Below are 19,915 nucleotides of genomic sequence, written 5' to 3' on the forward strand. Positions count from 1 at the left end.
TCGTGATTTTTGTCCTGCTGAGAACAACCCCCGTACTCCCATTCACACCCCACCAAAGTAATGAGTAATAAACAATTAACGGACTGAAAGCTTCTCACCTTTTCTCTCTGGTCCCACTGCCACACTTTTACTACAGAAAAACACCTTTTCTGTAATTTTACACATTTATAGCGCAAATCTGGCTGAGATTGTTTTCCTTTACTACAGCTGTGTTTCTTTAACATGTATTAAATCTGACCCAGAGCCTTGTGTTTGACAGTATCACATAATGGTGTTTGCAGTCTGCCCACTGATCCTGTCACGTGTGGCTCTTTTCTGAATATTCCACAAAGTGCACTGAGCCCGCTTTCGCCTGAATGAATGAACTCAGAACTGGAGTTTTTCCGCGCCGTGCCTGCAGGGGGGACCCTCAGCTCCGTCCCGACAGCTGACTGCACAGACGGATCTGCACACGCACACCTGTCTGTGTGAGAGCTGCATTTGGCTGCAGTCTGGCCGGACCCTCAACCGGGCATCGCGACATTTCAGCCCGTCACCGCTTCTTTCGGGACCCGAGCGAGAGTCCGCTGAGCTTTACGCGCAACACGCACTCCGAAAACCCGGGAAGACTTCTGCGCCCCGCGGCTCTCCTGCGCTCTGAGTCTCTGCAGGTAGAAAACACGATGAACACGCAGCTGCTTTAAAGTGTGGACTTTTTTAACGCAGGTGCAGTGAGAGGCGCAGACCGCAGCGGAGTTTTAATACAGATTTTAAAAGGTTTTATTAAACAGGTTTATTTAAAAGGTTTGGGGGGAGCTTTGGACACAGCTTCATATCTGTGCGGTTAAAATGATTGTGCTTACTGAGAAAGGTGCAGTTATTTTAATCCAGTGTTCAGTTTTTTAACTATCCATTCTTATGCCGGTACTTTACACATTTAATGATTATAACAGTTACAGTCAGGGGCGTTTCCAGGGCTTTTAAAAATGAGGGAGCCCACAGGAAGTGGGAATCTTTAATCAGAAATGTAAAAAAAGACTTATGAGTTGATTTTCATGCACTCATTCAGATGGATTACAAAGACTTTAAATACAGTGTTGTGTTAAATAAGAGTTTTACAAAGTAGTGAGAGTATTTTGACTAAAGTAACCCCCCCACCCCCCATGGTTAGAGTCCATTTTCCCCTGAATTGTCTGAATTAAGAGATTCAAAGGGACACGGGGGAGTCTCCGGGCGTTTTTAAATGGGGTGGCACAAAAACCAAAACAACACAGTGGTGGGATTTCTGTTAAGCAACGGTTCTGCATGTAGAACATTAAATCTAATCAAATCTATAAGAAGCAGATCTCTGATGTTTTTTGAAGAGTTTCTGTGTAAAATATCTGAGCTCTATGATGCATGGCACACACTCAGTTAATATTTTACAAGGTTTTTGTTATATTTATGTTTTTTTAAATTATTATTATGAATCAGATCTGAATATGTTCAGAATGACAGTCATTCTGAACATATTCAGTAAAAGGACTAGATGGGATTATGGGTGAAGGGGTAATAATTAAAGTGGACACTCTGGTTTGCAGAAGCGCTTTCAAAGGAAATAAACCATGAAGAAGGTTGTGACGGCTGCAAGAATATTAAAAACATGTGCAGCATTGGGTGAAATATCTTCTAGTCCCTGCTGAACTGCCCCCAAAATTTAACGCTAAATATCAGATGATTTAGTTCCAGGTTCAACTCCAGAATTCCAATTTATAAATTTCCAATACTTGGATTTTATTTTAAAATGTTGTATTAAATTCATTTTAAGTGCAGAATGAGCTAAAAAACAAAACAAAAAAACAACAACTAATTGGAGTGTGTGTACTTTCCCCATTGTGTATTGCTGCAGGCAGTAGTTTTACTGCTCCTGTTTTGTGATCTGTGACCTGTAGGGGTGCACTCTCATGGAAATGTTTACAGGAGTGGCCTTCTAACATCCCCTGGAGCATTTCTGTAGTAGATCCTTTTCTACAGTAGTTTTATGACAGTTTTGGCAGCAATGTCGGTCCAAATACACCAAAACAACAATGAAAAATGGAATAAAAATGGCTGTTTGTTTTGGTATTTGTTGGCTCTATTTTTCATGGTGAGGAGAAAAGATTTCTTCTGTTCTGTAAGAGTAGCCACACTTCTTTAGGTACATTTTTTATTCTCGAAAACAGCCTTGCAGTTTCTGCAGTCCCTCTTGTTGCCTGTAGGGGGCAGACAGCATCACTGAATAAATGTTGTACAGATATCTCAGTGTTCAGGTGTCCATATACTTTTGCGTTCTGAAGTGTTGATCGTCACCATATCAACACTAGTCTGAACCTCAAACAACTCTTTGAAACCGTGAGCCAAAGTGTGGAGCAGCTAACGTGTCCCCACAAGGATTAAACAGCCCCCACAAAGATAGATACACAAGTATAAAAACACACTCCCTCCCTCCCTTCATTTGTTTCTCTGTAGGGATTCCCCGTCCTTCTCCATTTCTTCACCATCACCATCTCATGCTCCAGGCCCTGGCTCTCAGCCCAGACACTGTTGACTGTTCCATGGAAACCCTGGCCTCTGTTTGGGGCCATGACCCCGTTGACCTCAGTGACCTCGGAGAGCAGCGTGACGAGTCATCGCCCGAATGGGGTGAGTCCAACTAACAGCATCAGATAGTAACAGTTAGTGAGAGGCTGAGGATGCAGAAGGCAGCTGTACTCTGCTGACTGCGATGTATTCTTCATGGAAGGAATTATTCTACATTTCTATAAATGCCACATTCAGCAGAGTGAGAATCAGCGAGCTGGAGGATCATTCATCAAACACAAGAAGCTCCCAGCAGGTTCAACATGAGCGATCTGTCTCAGCTCTCTTTGCTGCAGATGGAAACATCCAGAACAGTTTATATTAAGATTCATCTTTTAATTTTCTCAGGCTCTTCTTTCTCCAAGAGTCCAATTTGTCAAGAATGCCCTGCCCTGGTTTCTCCACACTGCAGCTCCTCTAACGACCACTAGATGCTGCTGATGTGAAATCAGAGCCTCAAGACCAAAAACCAAGGACTTTATAACCATCCACGCATTGTCGTGAAGACTTTTAATAACAATTAAAGGAAGTTTTGATGTGGTAGAAGTGAAACCAGTACTGATGAAATGGAAGAAACCTGCATTCTTACTAATGGCCAGCAGGGGGCAGCTCCTCTGGTTTAAATAGAAGTGTCATTATATAGACGTCTATGAGGATAAAAGCCTTCTGCTCATTTATGGTCGCGGCAGTTGGTTTCAAGTCCTTTTAAATCCAAGGTGTTTTAAATTAGGGTCACATTAGAGTCAGCTCAAAGCGAGCCATGGTTTACCATGCGAATGAAAGGTCAGCCCCGCCCCTCACCTGTCACATCTGGTTTCAAAAAGCTAAGATAGCGGCGGCTAACACATGAATTATGCTTCTGTGTCAGAATTATGCCGTAATTAACCGGAACCTTCTATGTAACCTGATGTGCACCTCCAGAGAAATGTAACTAGACGTCGGGTCGGTGCATACCACAAAGACTTGAATGGCGTGCAAGGTTGTGGTGTAGGAGAAAAATGAGTTTCTGGTTACGTCAGTTAGGACCCAGATTTCCTGCAGAAGTCTAAATCAAGCTATCAGTCCTCAGTTTGAGGGTTTAAAATTGGATCTCAGCAACTAATGGGTGGTCTCACAGGTGGAAGCCTCGGGGCCTGAAACATTAAGACAAATCTATTTATTTATTTATTTGGTTATGTGGACACAAGTTTCAAAAGAACCAAATCTCTAATGCCCAGCTGGAGGTTGCTCCAATCTTGAGCATACACTCCTGTGTTAAAATGTAATAAAAAGCCTACTCTGACTTTGAGAGCATGGTTTTGAATCCAGAACTTCAGCCGGGCAAATAATCTGACTAAATCCTCCACTGCCACCAGTTTAAAGTCGGATGTGTGTCTTCCTCTCAGAGTCTCATTGTGTCTTTGACTCCACGCCTCCGGCTGCTCTGATGTGGACGGAAGATCTCTCTCCTCACCTCCAGAGAAACAAACAGGTACCAACAGGTTCTCACATTTAATTTATTATTGTTTTAGTGCACACGAACTACAGTTAGCTCAGCAGCTGAGGTTAAACATGGAGTGCAAAAGACACAACCTGACCCTCAAAGTATAGCAGTTCCTTTTTTTCCTTTTTGAGTAAGCTACTGTAACACTTCTTCTTATTTCAGCTGGTACACTGTGAACGTAAACATCTAGCGTGTCTAACTGACAGCAATATTTGTTAGAGAGCATGCACAGGGTCAGAAATGAGTCCATCAGAGGGACAGCTCAGAGTCAGAGAGGCTGAGATGGTTTGGACATGTGCAGAGGAGGGACAGAGGATGATGAAGATGGAGCTGCCAGGCAGGAGGAGAAGAGGAAGACCTCAGAGGAGGTTCATGGATGTAGTGAATAAGGACAATGCAGAGGGTTGGTGTGACGGAGGCAGATGATCCGCTGTGTATTCAGTAAACCATAACACATTTCAAAAGAACCGGTCGATGTGTGCCACTGAACCTCTGCAGTTCATATACCCGCGTCCTTATAATCTGCATTGCTGTGATGTGATTGTATCCTTCCAGCTCCAGGACACTCTGCTGCAGAGGGAGGAGGAGCTGGCCAGGCTGCAGGAGGAGAACAACAAGCTCAGAGCATTCCTCAATTCCTCCTTTGTGAGAAACCTGGAACAAAAGGCAAAGGTCCGTGCAGCATCAGACACACTGACAGCACATCTCACATATTCAAAAAAAGAGATCTGAAATAAACCAGCAGTCTAAACAAAGACACTCAGATCTTCATCTACTGAGCTGGGAGTCATAAAGACATATTTCATGTGTCCTGGGTGTGCCCGGGGGATTCTCCTTGTTAGTCATAGCCCCCCAAAAAGAGAAAAAATAACTTGCCTAGGAGAAACAAGTTAGACGCCCAAACCACTTTAGCTGCCTCCTTTCGATGTGGACGCTCTAGTCTTCCAAATGGCCGACCTCCTCACCTTATATCTAAGGCTGAACTGCTTGTAACGCCCATCTTGTGGTCGTAGTTGAAGGTAGGAACTATTCAGTAAACTACCAGGTATGCCCTCAGCCTCAGCTCTCACGTTAACACAAAAACTGGTATGGGTCCACATCACTGCTGACTTCATACCAACCCCATCAGCCTTCAGATCCATCGTCACCCTGTAGCTCTAACATGAATATGTTTTGTACAGAAGTAGAAAAATTATGTACAACAAATTATGCCAACTGAAACATTCAGACACTGTTAATGAAACCATGGATCACTAATCCTGGAGACATCTCAAGTCTTTCAAAGTTCACTTTTATATCAGTCCAAAATGTCTTTTGCTCTATCAAAGCATTAAATGTTTGCCACCGATAAAGAATATAATAACACGCTGCTGTTATTCGGTCCTTGTTTCTTATAGAAACTAACTGCTGATGGGAGGAGGAAGCTGAAGAGAAGCCTGGCTTGCTTTGACAGTTTCTGTGGGGATCAGCGAGCGCCCCCCCAACAAATCAGCAAAAGAGTCTGCAGGAACCTCACTGCCCAGTTCTGCTCGGAGTCTTTAGAGACATCTGCTTGCTCAGAACCAAACCTGGACCTCTGGGTCCTTCGAACTCTGGGACTGAAGGATCGGGACACCATCGATACATCAGAGGAATCCTCCTCTGAGTGGAGCCTCAGGAGTTTGGTTTACGATACTGCCGTCAATCCATCCTCATTCCCAGAATGCAATCCCAACTCTTCTTTCGGCCCTCCTGTCATCATATCCACAGACACTTCAGTCCACAGTTACTGTCAAAGAGCAACACATGGAACCAGCTGTAGGTACAGTGCTGCTGAATGCCAAGAAGCAAACTGTGAAAATCCTCCTGAGTCAGCTTCAAACTGCCCAGACGGCTTCACTGCCACTCGAGTGAGCACACATTACGAGTTTCCTGAAGCCACGACCAGGACCTACAGCGCCCCGTCTGCTGAGACCTGTTCTCTCACTGCCTTCAGTCAAGTCCAGACTCTGGAGGGAAATCCTGCTGACCATCACTCTTACTGGTCTTCACTACAAGAAACCCAGACACCATCACAAGACACGATCCAGTTCAACCCACCAGCAGAAAGAGTCTTCCCCATCCCCGTGTTGCCTTCAGGTGCAGACCAACCCAGGAGTTCTGCTAGTGGCTTCATTCCAACGAGCCCATGTCATCCTCCGGCAGCACCACATACGCCTCGCAACCGGACAGATTTGGCATTCAGCATGTCCCTCAGTCCGTCCAGCAGCGTCAAGACCCACAGCTTCCCCCAGGGACAGGCCTTTGTCAGAAAGGACGTGGAGGGCCGGTGGAACTTTACCTGGGTTCCCAGACAAGAACCGTAGGAAACCAGATGGTCCTTACTCTGAAAGACAATTAAAAGCCTCACGTTGTCTTACTGCATAAACATCTCAGGCTGATCCTTTAGAACAGCAAGTTCAAGTGGACTCACTATGGCTTTTAGACAATGTTCTGGACTGAGTATCAAAAAATGCCTTGAAGGACCCTAAGATTAATCTTGAAGACCACACGGACAGATGTTTAAACAGCTCAGAGACCTTTGTCCTATGACAGCTTGAAGGAAACACCTCTTTAAGTCGCCTTTATGATGCCTATATTAATGACGATTACTTGATTGCATTCTGTTTACTCAATAATCCAAAAGCTAAGAGTACAGTAGCAACTGGAAAAGAAAAACACGAGCCTGAGCAACCAAACCATTTTATTAAGTATAGATCTAATAAAAAAACGTAATCTTAACTTAATGAAACATTCAAATTAACAAAACTGCCTAAAATAACACCTGTATGCGTTTAGTCTGTATTCGAAACTGCCACATAAATATAATAGTACTGAAACTTCTGCTGCTTTGAATCTGTATTTTCTACATACATATATGTGTATCACATGAATGTCAGTGAGGGACCAGAGCCATTATGACCAGATGACGAGTTCATTTCTGAAATCTTGTTGGCTCCTGCGAGTTAGCTGAGGACCTACTGACTATGGTTCAACGAGAGACTTTTAAATGGACCAAGGCATTGGAAATGTGCTGAAGCCAACATTAAGCCCTGGGGCTGGAAATTAAGCCAAATCCAAAGTGCCCAAAACTGCAGTTCCTCTAATGTCCACCAGAGGCTCCAAAAATGAGGCAGTCACCCCCCTTTAAGTCGGACATCATTAGCCGTTTCTGGGGCCAAACTCTGCTTCAGGTCCCAAAGTCCAACGAACACTGCGGCATCACTAAGTTAAAGGTTTTAAAAACTGAGCTTTAAAATGAACAGTGGTAATAAAAACTGAGAGAGGCCGACAGTGATCACTGACTGTTCAGATTCAATAGAACAACATACAAAGCATTAAAACATGTTATAAACACAACAACGTTAATAAACACAGAGCGGTTTGGACCCAGAAGCAGAATTCATACGTCATCACTTACAGACTGTCATGTTAAAATGTCCAACATTACAGCAGAAATAAACATGTTCACAGTTGTGCACAAACTTGTCACCTGGTCATAATTCATAACTGGTAAAGGTTACTGTTGTAAAGGAGTGTATTTCACCCCAAACCACCATCCTTTTCAAACTCTACCCCACTAGACTTTGGTGCCTTAAAAGAACCAGTGGAAATAAAAGTAAAAGCAAGTAAAAGTAAAACTACTCTGAATCAAAAAACAAAACCAAGTTCAAACACTAATTATGACAATTGCCATCACCCCTCCAACCTTCTCGCAGTGTTTAACATAAGAGTCATTAGGACTGATTCACTTTCTGAGCCAGCTTTAAATGATCACTAAAACAAATAACTGCTGTTTTAAACTTGGGGTTTAAAAAAACAACAGAAAAAGTTCGTTTTTATGGTTCACAGTGGATGGTGTTAACCATATTTCACACGTTTTCCATACTGGTGTGTTTTTAGGAACCTTCTACCAATAAATTCAGCAAAAGTTTTTCAATGATCGCTGAAATTACAATTGATTCAAATGTGCCCAAAGCTGTTGTTGTTTATGTTATCATGTAGCTGTATTGTTTTCAAATGCAAAGTTTTACTTTAAAATCTCATTTTTCTACCATATCTATGAAAACGTGTCTGATAACATCGTCTGCCTACATGTGAGTCCAATTAACATGAAATTGTTTTCATATTATTTGGAAAAACATTTTCTTAACCTATCAGATATGTTTACATGTGAAAGCATTATCCAACGTAAAAATAAAATGTGCTTCATTTCTAAGTGTTGGACTCTAAATGTCAAACATGTCAAACAGCAAACACAGTTATTTATTAGAAGGTGTGTGGGCCAAACTAAAGCTTTTTATGAGCTTTATTTTTCCCTTTAGGATGTCAGGACACAGATTTGGCTCATAGCGTAGTCTGACCCCAACATCAGCTGACATTAGCTCAGTCGACACAAAAGCTCATTTCCTTGCAGGTGTTTGGTTCCAAACCAAAGACGTGGACAAGTTAGAGGTTCAAATCTCAGAGATTATCTGTCCAAGAGTTTGTTCACTGAGACACTCCACAAGCTGTTTTCACCCAGACAACCACCGAGAGACGCCTGCCTTTCAATTCAATTCAGTTTTATTTATACACCAACTCACAACAACAGTCACCTCAATGCGTTTTATACTATAACCCTACAATAATACACACAGAGAAAAACCCAACAATCATATGACCCCCTATGAGCAGCACTTTGGCGACAGTGGGAAGGAAAAACTCCCTTTTAACAGGAAGAAACCTCCAGCAGAACCAGGCTCAGGGAGGGGCGGGGCCATCTGCTGCGATTGGTTGGGGTGAGAGAAGGAAGACAGGATAAAGACATGCTGTGGAAGAGAGACAGAGATTAATAACAAGAGAAGTCTACTAACACATAGTGGTCGTGTCCAAATTCATGGGCTGCGTCCTCCTGAGGCCGCATTTGTAGACCGATTACGTCACAGCGACGCGCCGAAGGCTGTCCAAATTCGTAGACTCCTCCGAATGCAGCAGACAAATGCGTCCTCCTTTTCCCCGAATTTGAAGGATGGGTCGGGTGTGTCCTTCGTGGCCTACCATATCCCAGAATTCATAGCGCGGCCCAGCCAAACTCCAGTTTCCAACAATGGCGGCTGCTACTAAGTTTTAAAATTACTCATACTAATCTTTCTGGGTCACAAAATAAACTTTTAACATATTTTCAGGCGAGAAAGTAGCTGTGTAAACATTAAATATCTGCTCGGTTTATCAAGACATCGCATATTTGCAAAAGTGCTTCGACGTTTTCGGAGACGTCTGCTACCCACCAGCTCGACAGCTAGCCGGGAGCTTGAGGGTCACTGATGCGGCCGAGAACGGCACAACTCCCGGCACATCATTTTCAGATCACCGCGGACTTTCGCTGCTCAGGTTAAACGTGATATATAAGTCACTTAGACAACCTAAAAATGTTATTGTTGGGCTTTTTTCAGTGTTTTATTTGTTCGTGAGTAAATCGGTTTGGCTGAGATTAAAGTTATTAGATTAGATAAAATAAAACTTTATTAATCCCCCAGGTGGGTTCCTCCTTGGGTTTTACACAGCTGACTAAACGTCAAACAGAAAACTGATTAAACAGAAGTATGAGACAGTCGAGAATTTACGCCAGTGTCCTGTTATATTTTAGATAGCAAGGAGCAGACGGCTGAGTTTATTAAACTCCACCGAGACAGCGGTGACGCTAATCAGAAGGCTAGACCGTCCAATTTCACGGCCGTTTACTTCCGGCCTACCCGACCTTCTGAGGACCCGACCCACGTCGACCACGAAGGCCGGGTCCTCAGGAGGATGCAGCCCATGAATTTGGACACGACCAGTGAGTGAAGAAGAAACACCCAGTGCATCATGGGAATAAGCAGCCTACACCTGTTGCAGCATAACTAAGGGAGGATTCAGGGTCACCTGCTCCAGCTCTAACTATCCGGTCGTTATGTGATGACGTGACGAATCCTACTTCCGGGCCTAAAGTAGTCTGCGTTTAATATGGCTTTTGTGTTGTCAACATGTTTAATGTTTTGTATTTTCTTCTATTTAATCTCAAAAAGCTCCTAAAACAGTCAGTGATCACTGTTGACCTCCCTCGGCTTTTATTACCGCTAATCATTTATTTAAGCTCAGTTTTTAAAACCTTAGGATGTAACTACAGCCCAGCCCATGCAGCAGTATATGAATGACTAACCTCGTATTGTGGATGGATTATCTCAGTTGTTCTCCTGGCTGAAGTTTGGTCCTTTTACAGCATCCTGCCATGCGATTACATTTGTTCCTGACCACCGAGAACACTCACGTTAACTTTTATCCAGTGGAAAAAAGTTAGCTTGTTTATATTATGCTAACATAGCTGTGTCGCTAGTGGTCACGTAGCACATCATTATATAGCAGCTAGCCCAACTTCAGTAACCCTACAAACGTCACTGCTGTTTAGTTTTCTGTCTTCATTTATGTTGGAAGTGATAACAGAGCTGTACATTTGAATTTGTTTCCAAAACCCCGCAGTCAGGACATGCTATGTTGTATTTAGATAGAAGCTAGCGAGCTAACTCCCTGCTAACTTCTAACTCCGTTAAATGTAATAAATTCCGTTTTCATGGATGCCTGGATGTTAAACTCAATTGTTACACCTGGTAGAGCAGAACGCTGATCATTTTATTAAAGATGAAAGACTTTAGACAGTTTTTCAACTCTCAGTAATGCCACAGTGATCGTTTGATATATGGACCTGCAGCGGAGTTTAGGCCCAGACATGGCTAGTGACGTCAGACTTAACGACCGGATATGCTTTACCAAAAGGAAAGTTTGAAGCCTAATTTTGAAAGTAGAGATGGTGTCTGTTTCCTGAATCCAAACTTCCCTGTCCTGTGTTGAGGACAGCAGAGCCTCATCACATGCAGACCTGAGAGGACAGCAGAGGGTGTCCACATACTTTTGGTCACACGGGCGTCTCCTGCACTCCTGGAAACACTAAAAACATTGGAGTGATGCTGTATTCAGATGTAGCAGGTGTGATGAGTTTTCAGGAAGCTTTCTGATTCGAGGCACGCTAAGAATTAAAGTTTTGTGAGTTTGCTCTTCGTCTGTTACCAGTTAAACCAGTCTGACCGTCCTCCTCCTCGCCCTCACCTCCCTCTCTTCTCAGGAACAAAAGGAGGCCTGCGACTCCCCAGAGACGCCCCCCTCACATCCTCCTCCACCCCGATCCGCCCACGCAGGTAAAGATGATGGGTTTTACTTTCTCCCTGGGGGTTCTCAACATGGGGTCCTGGCCCTGCCACGGGTCCCCTGAGGGCGAAGCAGGACCGAGGGAAAGATGGGAGCGAGCCGTGTCCGTGGCGGGCCGACCGAGGAGGGTATCTCTAATGAGAAGGTTAAGACTGGCTGCAGATGTCCGACAGATTGGAGGCTCTTTTAGGGCTGGAGGGACCCGGAATCTGGCAGGAATGTGAAAGGAGGGTCGCTCTGGATCACAGGCTCTGAGTGTCGGCCAGGGAGAGGGGTCATTAAAGAGGGCGGCCGGCTGAAACTCGATCCACGCCGGCTTACCCGGGAAACAACCCGACAGCTTGGCTCGCCTCAGAATGCTGCAGCTAATGAGTCGACACATTTCACACAGGTAAGCTTTCTCAGCTCGCCACTTGTTTCAGTTTCTGGATGGAGGACCTGAGCTCAGGTTTCTGGGGTTTTTCATCTTCTACACCCACTAAACCTCCACCAGCCCTCCGCAGCAACACTCAGCGTCACTGAGCCACTGAGCTGCAGCAGCTACAACTACACACTGACACCTGAACAAGTGCTTTACATCAGTTAAGCTGGGATGAAATAAAGGCACGAAGAACCTTTTCAAAGTCTCTGAAGCATCAGTCAGGTCACACAGCCTTACGCGTTCAGTCTTTTTCTAATATTACTGTAATGAACTTTAACCTTTAACATGCTAACTGAGGCCTGCACGGTCTGAACTCAGGGTGGGACGTCCACTGCTGGGAAGACTGCAGCTTTGTGCACACACGGAGAGGAACTCGGGGTTCAGTATCTGGCCTGAGGAGCAGCCAGGGATCGAACCTCCTGATTAGCAGACGACCTCCGGAGCTGCAGCCAGTGTTTCACAGTGTTTCAGCATTTTGTCTCAGTTTATGTTAAACAGATAATGAGACAGTGTAGTATCTCATGTGTTTTAGTGCATTTTTATCCACCTGATTTAAAGACCTGCTAACTACAGTTATGTTCAGATACATAAAACCAGAGCAGAGCCAGAGCTGTACATCCAGGCTAAAAGTGAAGGACAGTCCCAGTTTCCTGCTGATGCACAGCGCTGCATGCACACAAGAACAGCACGATTCAGTGTATGAGTTCCATAAGAATAACAGAGAGACTTTTAATTTGAAAGTCATTTGGAATATGAATCTGCAGGCGACGTTAACCTCCCTGTTTAAACACAACGTTTAATGAAGGAAGAGTGGCGAGATAAAGAACGCCTGCACACACTGCTCTGGACTGTGTGTGTGTGTGTTTAAACGTTATCGATTCTTCTCTAACAGTAATTAGCTGATTGATGAGGGAGCTTCACAGTCAGGACTGCACACACACACACACACGGTGACAGACTGACCAAGCACCCGCCGTGTTGTCGCGCTAATTGCTTTTAGGTAATGCGTCATGTATAAGTGTATGGATGGTGCTGACCTCTGACCTCTGGATGGAGTGATCAGTGAGAGAGAAAACCTGATGAGACGTGATGAGAGTCCTGCCGCTGCGTCGGGTTAATGTGCGTTTAGAGAACAATGAGGAAGTGAAGGGCGAGTGGACACGCCGAGGATCAAACAGCCAGCCAGGAGAAAATAGATGAAAAAATAGAAATGAAAATAAAGACTTCACAGTCGCCTCTGTTGGTGCACAGCGAGCGTTTTCATTGGTTTATCATGGGTTTATAATCTGTAGCTGATGGATTTAATAAGAGATAATCCTGTTTTGCATGGATGCCTAACTCTATTGTAACACCTGATCAGAGACACTGTGACTCTCTCACTCTTATTTATATTAATAATAATTAATAAATAAAAACCAAAGTAAGAGGAAAATCGATATGAGACAATCCGAAAAAGTGCAAAATGGTAAGATTTGTGTTAAGGAACAGAAATCAGCATATTAAATATAGATGAGTGTGTGTGTGTGTGTGTGTGTGTGTGTGTGTGTGTGTGTGTGTGTGCGCGCGCTGAGTTTAATGGTTGATGAGTCCTAATGGCATTCTGTGTGATGATAAGTAACTACACACCAACTGTCTTCTGCTCAACAATTAACTCACTGTCACCACAGACATACACACACACAGACACACACACACACACACACACACACACACACACACACACACACACACACACACACACACACACACACAGACAGTGGAACCATCACTGAATCGTATTTGGACAAAAGGTTAAAGGTCCTCGTGAGCTACCATCCATGGAGCTGCCAGATCCACGCTCTGTAGCTAACTGGCTAACAGCCTCCATGTTGGCTTACTGTGGAAATGACAGGTTTCTGCGTCTCATCCAGGTCGGGGGTCAGTCTGAGCGGAGATGCCCAGACGTCCCCTTCCTGGCCACTTCCTCCAGCTCTTCCAAGGACTCCCAAACAACCCCAGAAACATAATCTCTACCCCTGGTCTCTGGTCCACCGGGCGCTTGTCCTCCCAGCTGGACATGCCCAAAACATCTTGTCCAGGAGGCACCCTGGTCAGATGCTAACCCCGAGTCCCTGCTAAATGATCAAGGCCCTCTCCCTCTCTGAGAGCCCTTGTGAAGAAGCTCGTTTCCACTGATTTCATCCACTTTCATTCTTTCAGTCACTGCTCACAGCTTGTGACTGCAGGCTGAGGGCAGAGAGCTTATAGCAGTGGAGTGGTTTGGGTGCCTATCAGTGAACCCTATCACTGATCAGGGAAAATCAGTGAGATCAGAAAACCTCTCTGATGATTACAAAATCAAAGGACCAGTTCACCCTGCCCAGGCCGGGGCGACTGGGGCCCCACCCTGGATCCAGGAGGAAGGGCTGGAGGGCAAGTGTCTGGTGGACGGGGACAAACCTGTCACCTACAAGTCATTGATGTCAGAGGACGTTAGCTTATTTTATGGAGCTGGTGTGAGTGTGCTGTATACATAAAGATGCTGAAAAAACCTGTAAATGTCCATCAGCTTCCCCTGCTTCAGCTGTAACAGGTTAACGGTCTAACAACCCTTAATTTTTATTCTTGTCATTTCATGATGTCAAACAGTCCGAGTTCTTCCACCACCACAGAGTGACGTTACAGAGGATCCAAGCACCACTGTGGTTTGAGGAGTCAGCTCTGAATTCTGCTTCCTGTCACAGAGGACTGGAAGACGAAAGTGGACACAGAGAGTTATGGTCTGATCAAAGCTCAGGAAAGATGAACGAGGATTCGATATGGACTAAAAACATTGCGGAAGTGAAGCAACTGTGCAAAAGTAAGGAGACAGAAGTCAATACAAGCATCTAACGCCACATCCGGATATATCAAAACGCCAGTTTAGGCCCTGAAGTACTTATTTGATCATCTGACTGTATATTCGTGTCTTCGTGTTTCCGCAGAGTCTCAGAGAAAATCAGAGTAAACTGATCAAAGTCAAAGTGAAAAGAAATGCGGCGGAGGAGGTCGAGGAGGCGGGCGAAGGAATTTTCAGTCAATGGTGGATCAAATAACGGTGGTCGCGTGTTGCAAGCGTGCATTGAATGTAAATTTGCAGAGACGACCTTTGGTACAGTAGAGAACACACACACACTGTAATTAATAACCAGTTGAACCAGTCCACGCTGGGAACATCAGACTGGATTACACATAAATATCTAAGCTGGTAACGCTGTGGTTGGGGGGTTGATGGGGTGTGTGCAGCTCTGTTTCCTTTACACTTTCCTCCACCTGTCCTTAGCATGTCAGCTATAAAAGAACTGATTGTGTTTCTTCTGTATCTGACCAATAATGTGACGGCTGTTTGGTCAGTTCCTCTAATAAACTGTCCAAGACGTCAGAGCTCCAGTTTGTTGCAGCCATAGAAGCTAGCTAGCATTATCTGATAGCGTTGCACTGTAAATACGGTGATGTATGGCTCCCAGAAACCAACATGGCAGCAGTCAAAAGGGTTCAAAGTGGCGAGTGACGTGATGGTGAAACTTTCCTCTGTCGGGGCTGCCGGGGGCTCTGATGCATGTTTATTCAGGCTAACGCGCAGCTGTAAATAAAGTTTGAAGACTGCAGCGTTCAGATGTCGTGCTCATCTTTTATAAATCCAACATGCATGCAGAGGATCTGTGACGCTGCCAGAGGAAACTCCTCTAACTAAACTTTTAATCGATGTCCTGCTGCTGCGGCGGCGTCCTGCTGGCAGGGACGAGAGGGTCTGACTGAGCAGCGGCTCGCATTAATAAACGCTGATGAGCCTGTTTTTCTTTAAAAGCCATTTCTGCTTTATTAGTGTGAGCAGAGTAAAGAGCGACAGGTAGAGACAGATGAGCGGAGCGGGTAAAGGTCATGGTGACAGTGATGCTCAGTGGCGCTCATAGAGCATATCTCCAGCTAATCCCTCTGCTAATACAACCAGTCACAGTCACGCCGTTATTTCAGGCTTTAGTCTGAGACCGCGGTAGCAGGAACACTGCACTGGGCTTTTAGCTCATCAGACTCTTTTAGGGGTTTGGGAGTAAAATTAAAGTTTAGGTAAGTTAGGCTTTGACACTTTGTTAAAATGATTACAATTAGAGTTAAGAGGCCTGTGAATGCATTAATGTCACGGCTGTTCCTTCCCCTACTCATGGACCGGAGCGGGAAGCAGCCAAAGTATGACAACCACTTATCCAGAGTACCTCAGCACTACTCTTCATCAGAGCCCCCCAAACACAGCCAGCAAGTTTGAAGTGGATTGGTTTAACAGCTGCTGAGATAAGCAAAGAAAAGAGACGGAGATACGGAAGTTTCTTCGTGTGGAAACACCCTGTTTGTTAGTGGAAGTGACCTGGAATAGAGCCTGTTTTTATAGTCATCGGCCTTTCTGCTGTTGTCTATGAATGTGAAGGTTTAGTAACTGCAAATACTTAAATACTGTAGCATGAAATGATCATACTTCATAGTCCACACAGCGTCGCTGTCACAGCGAGGAGGCGGAGCAGTCGCCCCCCTGCAGCATACCTGCATTGTTCTGACAGACAGTGAAGCAGCACCAGTCCAACTGTTTGCTTGTGACTGTGTTGTTGGCTGTTTTGGGCGGAGCATAGATTCTCACGCCGCTGTTTCCTGGAACACATTTCTGTGAGACTGTGCCACCAATCATGGTTAAAATACACGGAGGTGCGTTTGCTGCTCTCTGCAGACGAGCTGTCGAACACCATCAATGAGCTGCTATTGATCTCTGCGTGCACACAGCAGGAGATGATGGATGATTTAAATTTAACGCTCAGGTTTTTTGTGTTTCAGGGCTTCGGCCAAAGACGCCACTTAAACATTAATTAATTAGAAAACAACTGCAGCAGTTCAAAAACAGCTAATGTCACTGGTCTCTGGCTCATACGTCTCTGACGGGGTTCAGCGGTTTGTGTCCCAGCTGAAGGTGTCGTGTGAACTGCCAAAGCCTCCCCTGTGCAGTGAGGAAACAGCGTGTTTGTGCAGTTTGGTAGATACCTGCTGGATGAAGGTCGAGCTCACCTAATCACCAGGAGAGGAGCTGGACCGCAGGACGGATACACTCACATCCTGGTCCCTGGACGTCGGGCTTTTCTCCGGTGAATGAGACGGTTGTGTCAGTAAAGTTTGTGCTTACATTTGTACTTTGGTGATAATTTCTAAGAGTAAGGAATCACAAGATGAAAAGTTAAACCAGAGTCCAACCAGTAATTCTCAGGAGCAGTTTATTAAAAGACAAAACAAGAGCAGGCCAGCAGACCAATAACTGAAACTCCCTGAAACCAGCCACCTAATCTCGCCCAATTGATTCAATTTTATTTACATAGCATCAAAACACAACAACTCAAGTCACTTTACATTGTAACAAACTTACAGTAATACAGAGAAAAACCCAACAATCATATGACCCCTATGAGCAGCACTTTGGCAACAGTGGGAAGGAAAAACTCCCTTTTAACAGGAAGAAACCTCCAGCAGAAGCATGTGGCCTGTCTACATTCCCAGTGACCGACAGGGAATGGGAGAGCATGAAGACAGTACAAAGACACTAATTAATAATAAGCCTTCCTGTGTTTGCTTCACTTTCCTGTTACTTCCTTAGTTTCTCGTGGCTCTGTTCCTGTTGGGTTCGGCCCTGATGTTGGTTTATGTCAGAGGGAAGGCTCAGATCTCCCAGCTGAGCGGCTTCCCTTCTCTTTGGTAACTTTGGCGCGCCTTCTGTTGGCCATGGTTAATTTCTTTTGCTTCTTCTTAGATGTTAATAACTGACAGATTTCTTGGAACCACTTCACTCTTTTTGGTTAGGCGGGACGTGGTGTGTAGAAAGACTTTCTGGGGGTTGTGACAGTTGACAGTAAAAATTCAGGTTTTTTATTAATCCATGCGTGCTGCCCTGATAAATATATAAACCTCATGAAAACAGAGGCGATACGCAGACTGTGCGTACTAACTCTGGACACACAGGAACTCCCGCACTCAGGCTGGTGGTCGAACAGCGACACCTGCTGGTTTGTGCTGATTTAGCCTCTCATTTACGTTTCTGCTGATTTTCCCACCTGAAGTCACTTGTTACCGTCAACGGATCAGATTTGTTTAGGAAGTTGTGTAAATGACCCAGAAGTGCTTTCTTTATCACATCAGCAAAGGATGCACCGGAGGATCCTTTGTAAAGGAAAGCAGGTAATGACACCCCACAATTCATAGCAGTGGACCAACATGTTCATTAATGATAGTGTGTTTTCCATTTCATGCCATAACATGTTTGAACCTGTGTCAGGAAAAGTGATTAAGGAAAGACGTTTGATGAGAATGTCAAAATAAAAGTCCTGCAACTACATTTTAGCTGCTCAGTGACTATTTCTGAGCCTCAGTCAGTGAAGCACAGAAGAAGCTCATAATCATTAGCATTAAACATATGCTCCCAAAGAGCCAAGACATCTGACGGTGAAACACATTCCTCCATCAGAGGTGGAAAAAACAATCACCTCAACTGTTTCAGCACGTTTTCCACAATCCACTAAAAATGAATAATTAAAAGAAATTTCAGATGCCAAGCAATTATCATCATCAACATAGATTTTTATTAACCAATGTCTCTTTATAGAAATGATATAACATCATGTACAAGCACGTTCAGTCTGTCCACGTAAAGATGAGCAGTGCCATCTCTTTATTAGTCATCAAAGAAAAGCAGGGTTTGATCTGAGAACAGCCGCTGACATGCAGAAACAGCAAAGCTACAAGAGGAGATAACACTGATTAAAGGTCTCAGGTGAAAACAGACGGGGCTGTGGAAACATTATGAAATCAACATAAATAACGAGGGACTCCTTTTCTATTAGAAAACACAGAGACTAAAGTAAGATATATAAAAATAAGGCATTTCCAGTTATTTTATAGGTGAACTGTGATTCTGTTAGCAGCTAGTCTCGTCACCTGCTAATGGAAGTCGTGTGGTGGCGGGCTGATGAACTACTTTCATCCATGATACATGAACCTGGATTGTTCTCCTGTTCTTGTCATTTATCGTCAGTGGGTGTAGCAGCAGTAGCCCCTTTGTCCACCTGTCAATCAAAGAGGCCACACCCCCAACAATGCAAACTTTAAGCCTTAAGATCATTTAAACAGGAGAGTTAGCCAAAGAGAACGAAACCTTTTGTAAACATGTTGATTTCTGCTGTAAGATCAGACATTTCAACATCTGTGGGGACTGACTCACTGCTGGAGCCTCAAGAGGCCATTAGAGGAACTGCAGATTGTGGCACTTCAGCATTAGCTCAATTCTGCGGTTGATTCTCGTATAAAAGCCTTAAAGATTCAAAGTGTTTTGATGTGTTGGTTTCATATTTTCACTGTGAGCTGTAAATCTTGTGAATTAAGGAAAGACACTGAAAACTTTGTCCCTGAGTTTGTCCTTAAGGCAGCGTTTCTCTGTGGCCTTGATGCAGTTTTACTAGAGACCAAATAAGGGAAACAATACTCTGGTTTATTAAAAGGTGTATTAACTTCCTCAATATGGACAAAAGTACGGGACCACCTACATAAGACAGCTGTAAGAGCTGCTTGGCCATGCAAGAGGAACTTTGGAGCGCTGCAGCCTTTGACTCAACAGAGCGTCGGCGACTTTTGCGAACTGTGCGCCCGAACACTCGAGACCTCGTTCAATTACTTTACACAGTCTGTCACTGCATGGCCGAGTGCCTAAAAGCTTCCACTTTGAAATAATACCCCCGAAAGCGTGGTGAAACATTTAGGAGGGAAGTCGGACTTGATGCAACAATGGTTTCCTGTTACAGCACCTACTTCAATTCAAACTGACAACCCCCGAATTCAATAATTAGGAGATGTGACCCAGTACTTTTGTTCATAAGCGTAGTTCTTGTACTATTGCAGAAGTTCTGAAACCTTCAAGATCTGCCATTTAGATCAGCGGTCCCCAACCCCCGGGCCTCGGACCGGTACCGGTCCGTGAGTCGTTTGGTACCGGGCCGCGAGAGTTGAGGCTCAGGTGTGAAATGTGTGGTTTTCAGGGTTTTTATCAGTTTTCAGCGTTATTTTGTTATCGTTTTTATCGTTAACTCGGTTTTCCTGGGTCTTTTCACGTGTGTTATGAATAAATCTTCTTTTTTTCGGTACCGGTACTAGTTTTA

General features: G+C 44.4%; 1 protein-coding gene across 1 annotated transcript; it reads left to right on the plus strand.

Annotated features, from left to right (window-relative positions):
• Window positions 1–2,215: 2,215 nt before the first annotated feature.
• gmnc (geminin coiled-coil domain containing) lies at window positions 2,216–7,291 on the plus strand. The gene is made up of 4 exons (XM_040039619.1): window positions 2,216–2,640; window positions 3,963–4,048; window positions 4,616–4,732; window positions 5,458–7,291. The coding sequence occupies exons 1-4, from the start codon at window positions 2,508–2,510 to the stop codon at window positions 6,403–6,405; spliced, it is 1,284 nt and encodes a 427-aa protein (XP_039895553.1). The 5' UTR covers window positions 2,216–2,507; the 3' UTR covers window positions 6,406–7,291.
• The last annotated feature ends 12,624 nt before the right edge of the window (window positions 7,292–19,915 follow it).

This window comes from Simochromis diagramma, unplaced genomic scaffold (assembly GCF_900408965.1).
Source record: "Simochromis diagramma unplaced genomic scaffold, fSimDia1.1 OVJJ01000031.1, whole genome shotgun sequence".
Classification (NCBI taxonomy): Eukaryota; Metazoa; Chordata; class Actinopteri; order Cichliformes; family Cichlidae; genus Simochromis; species Simochromis diagramma.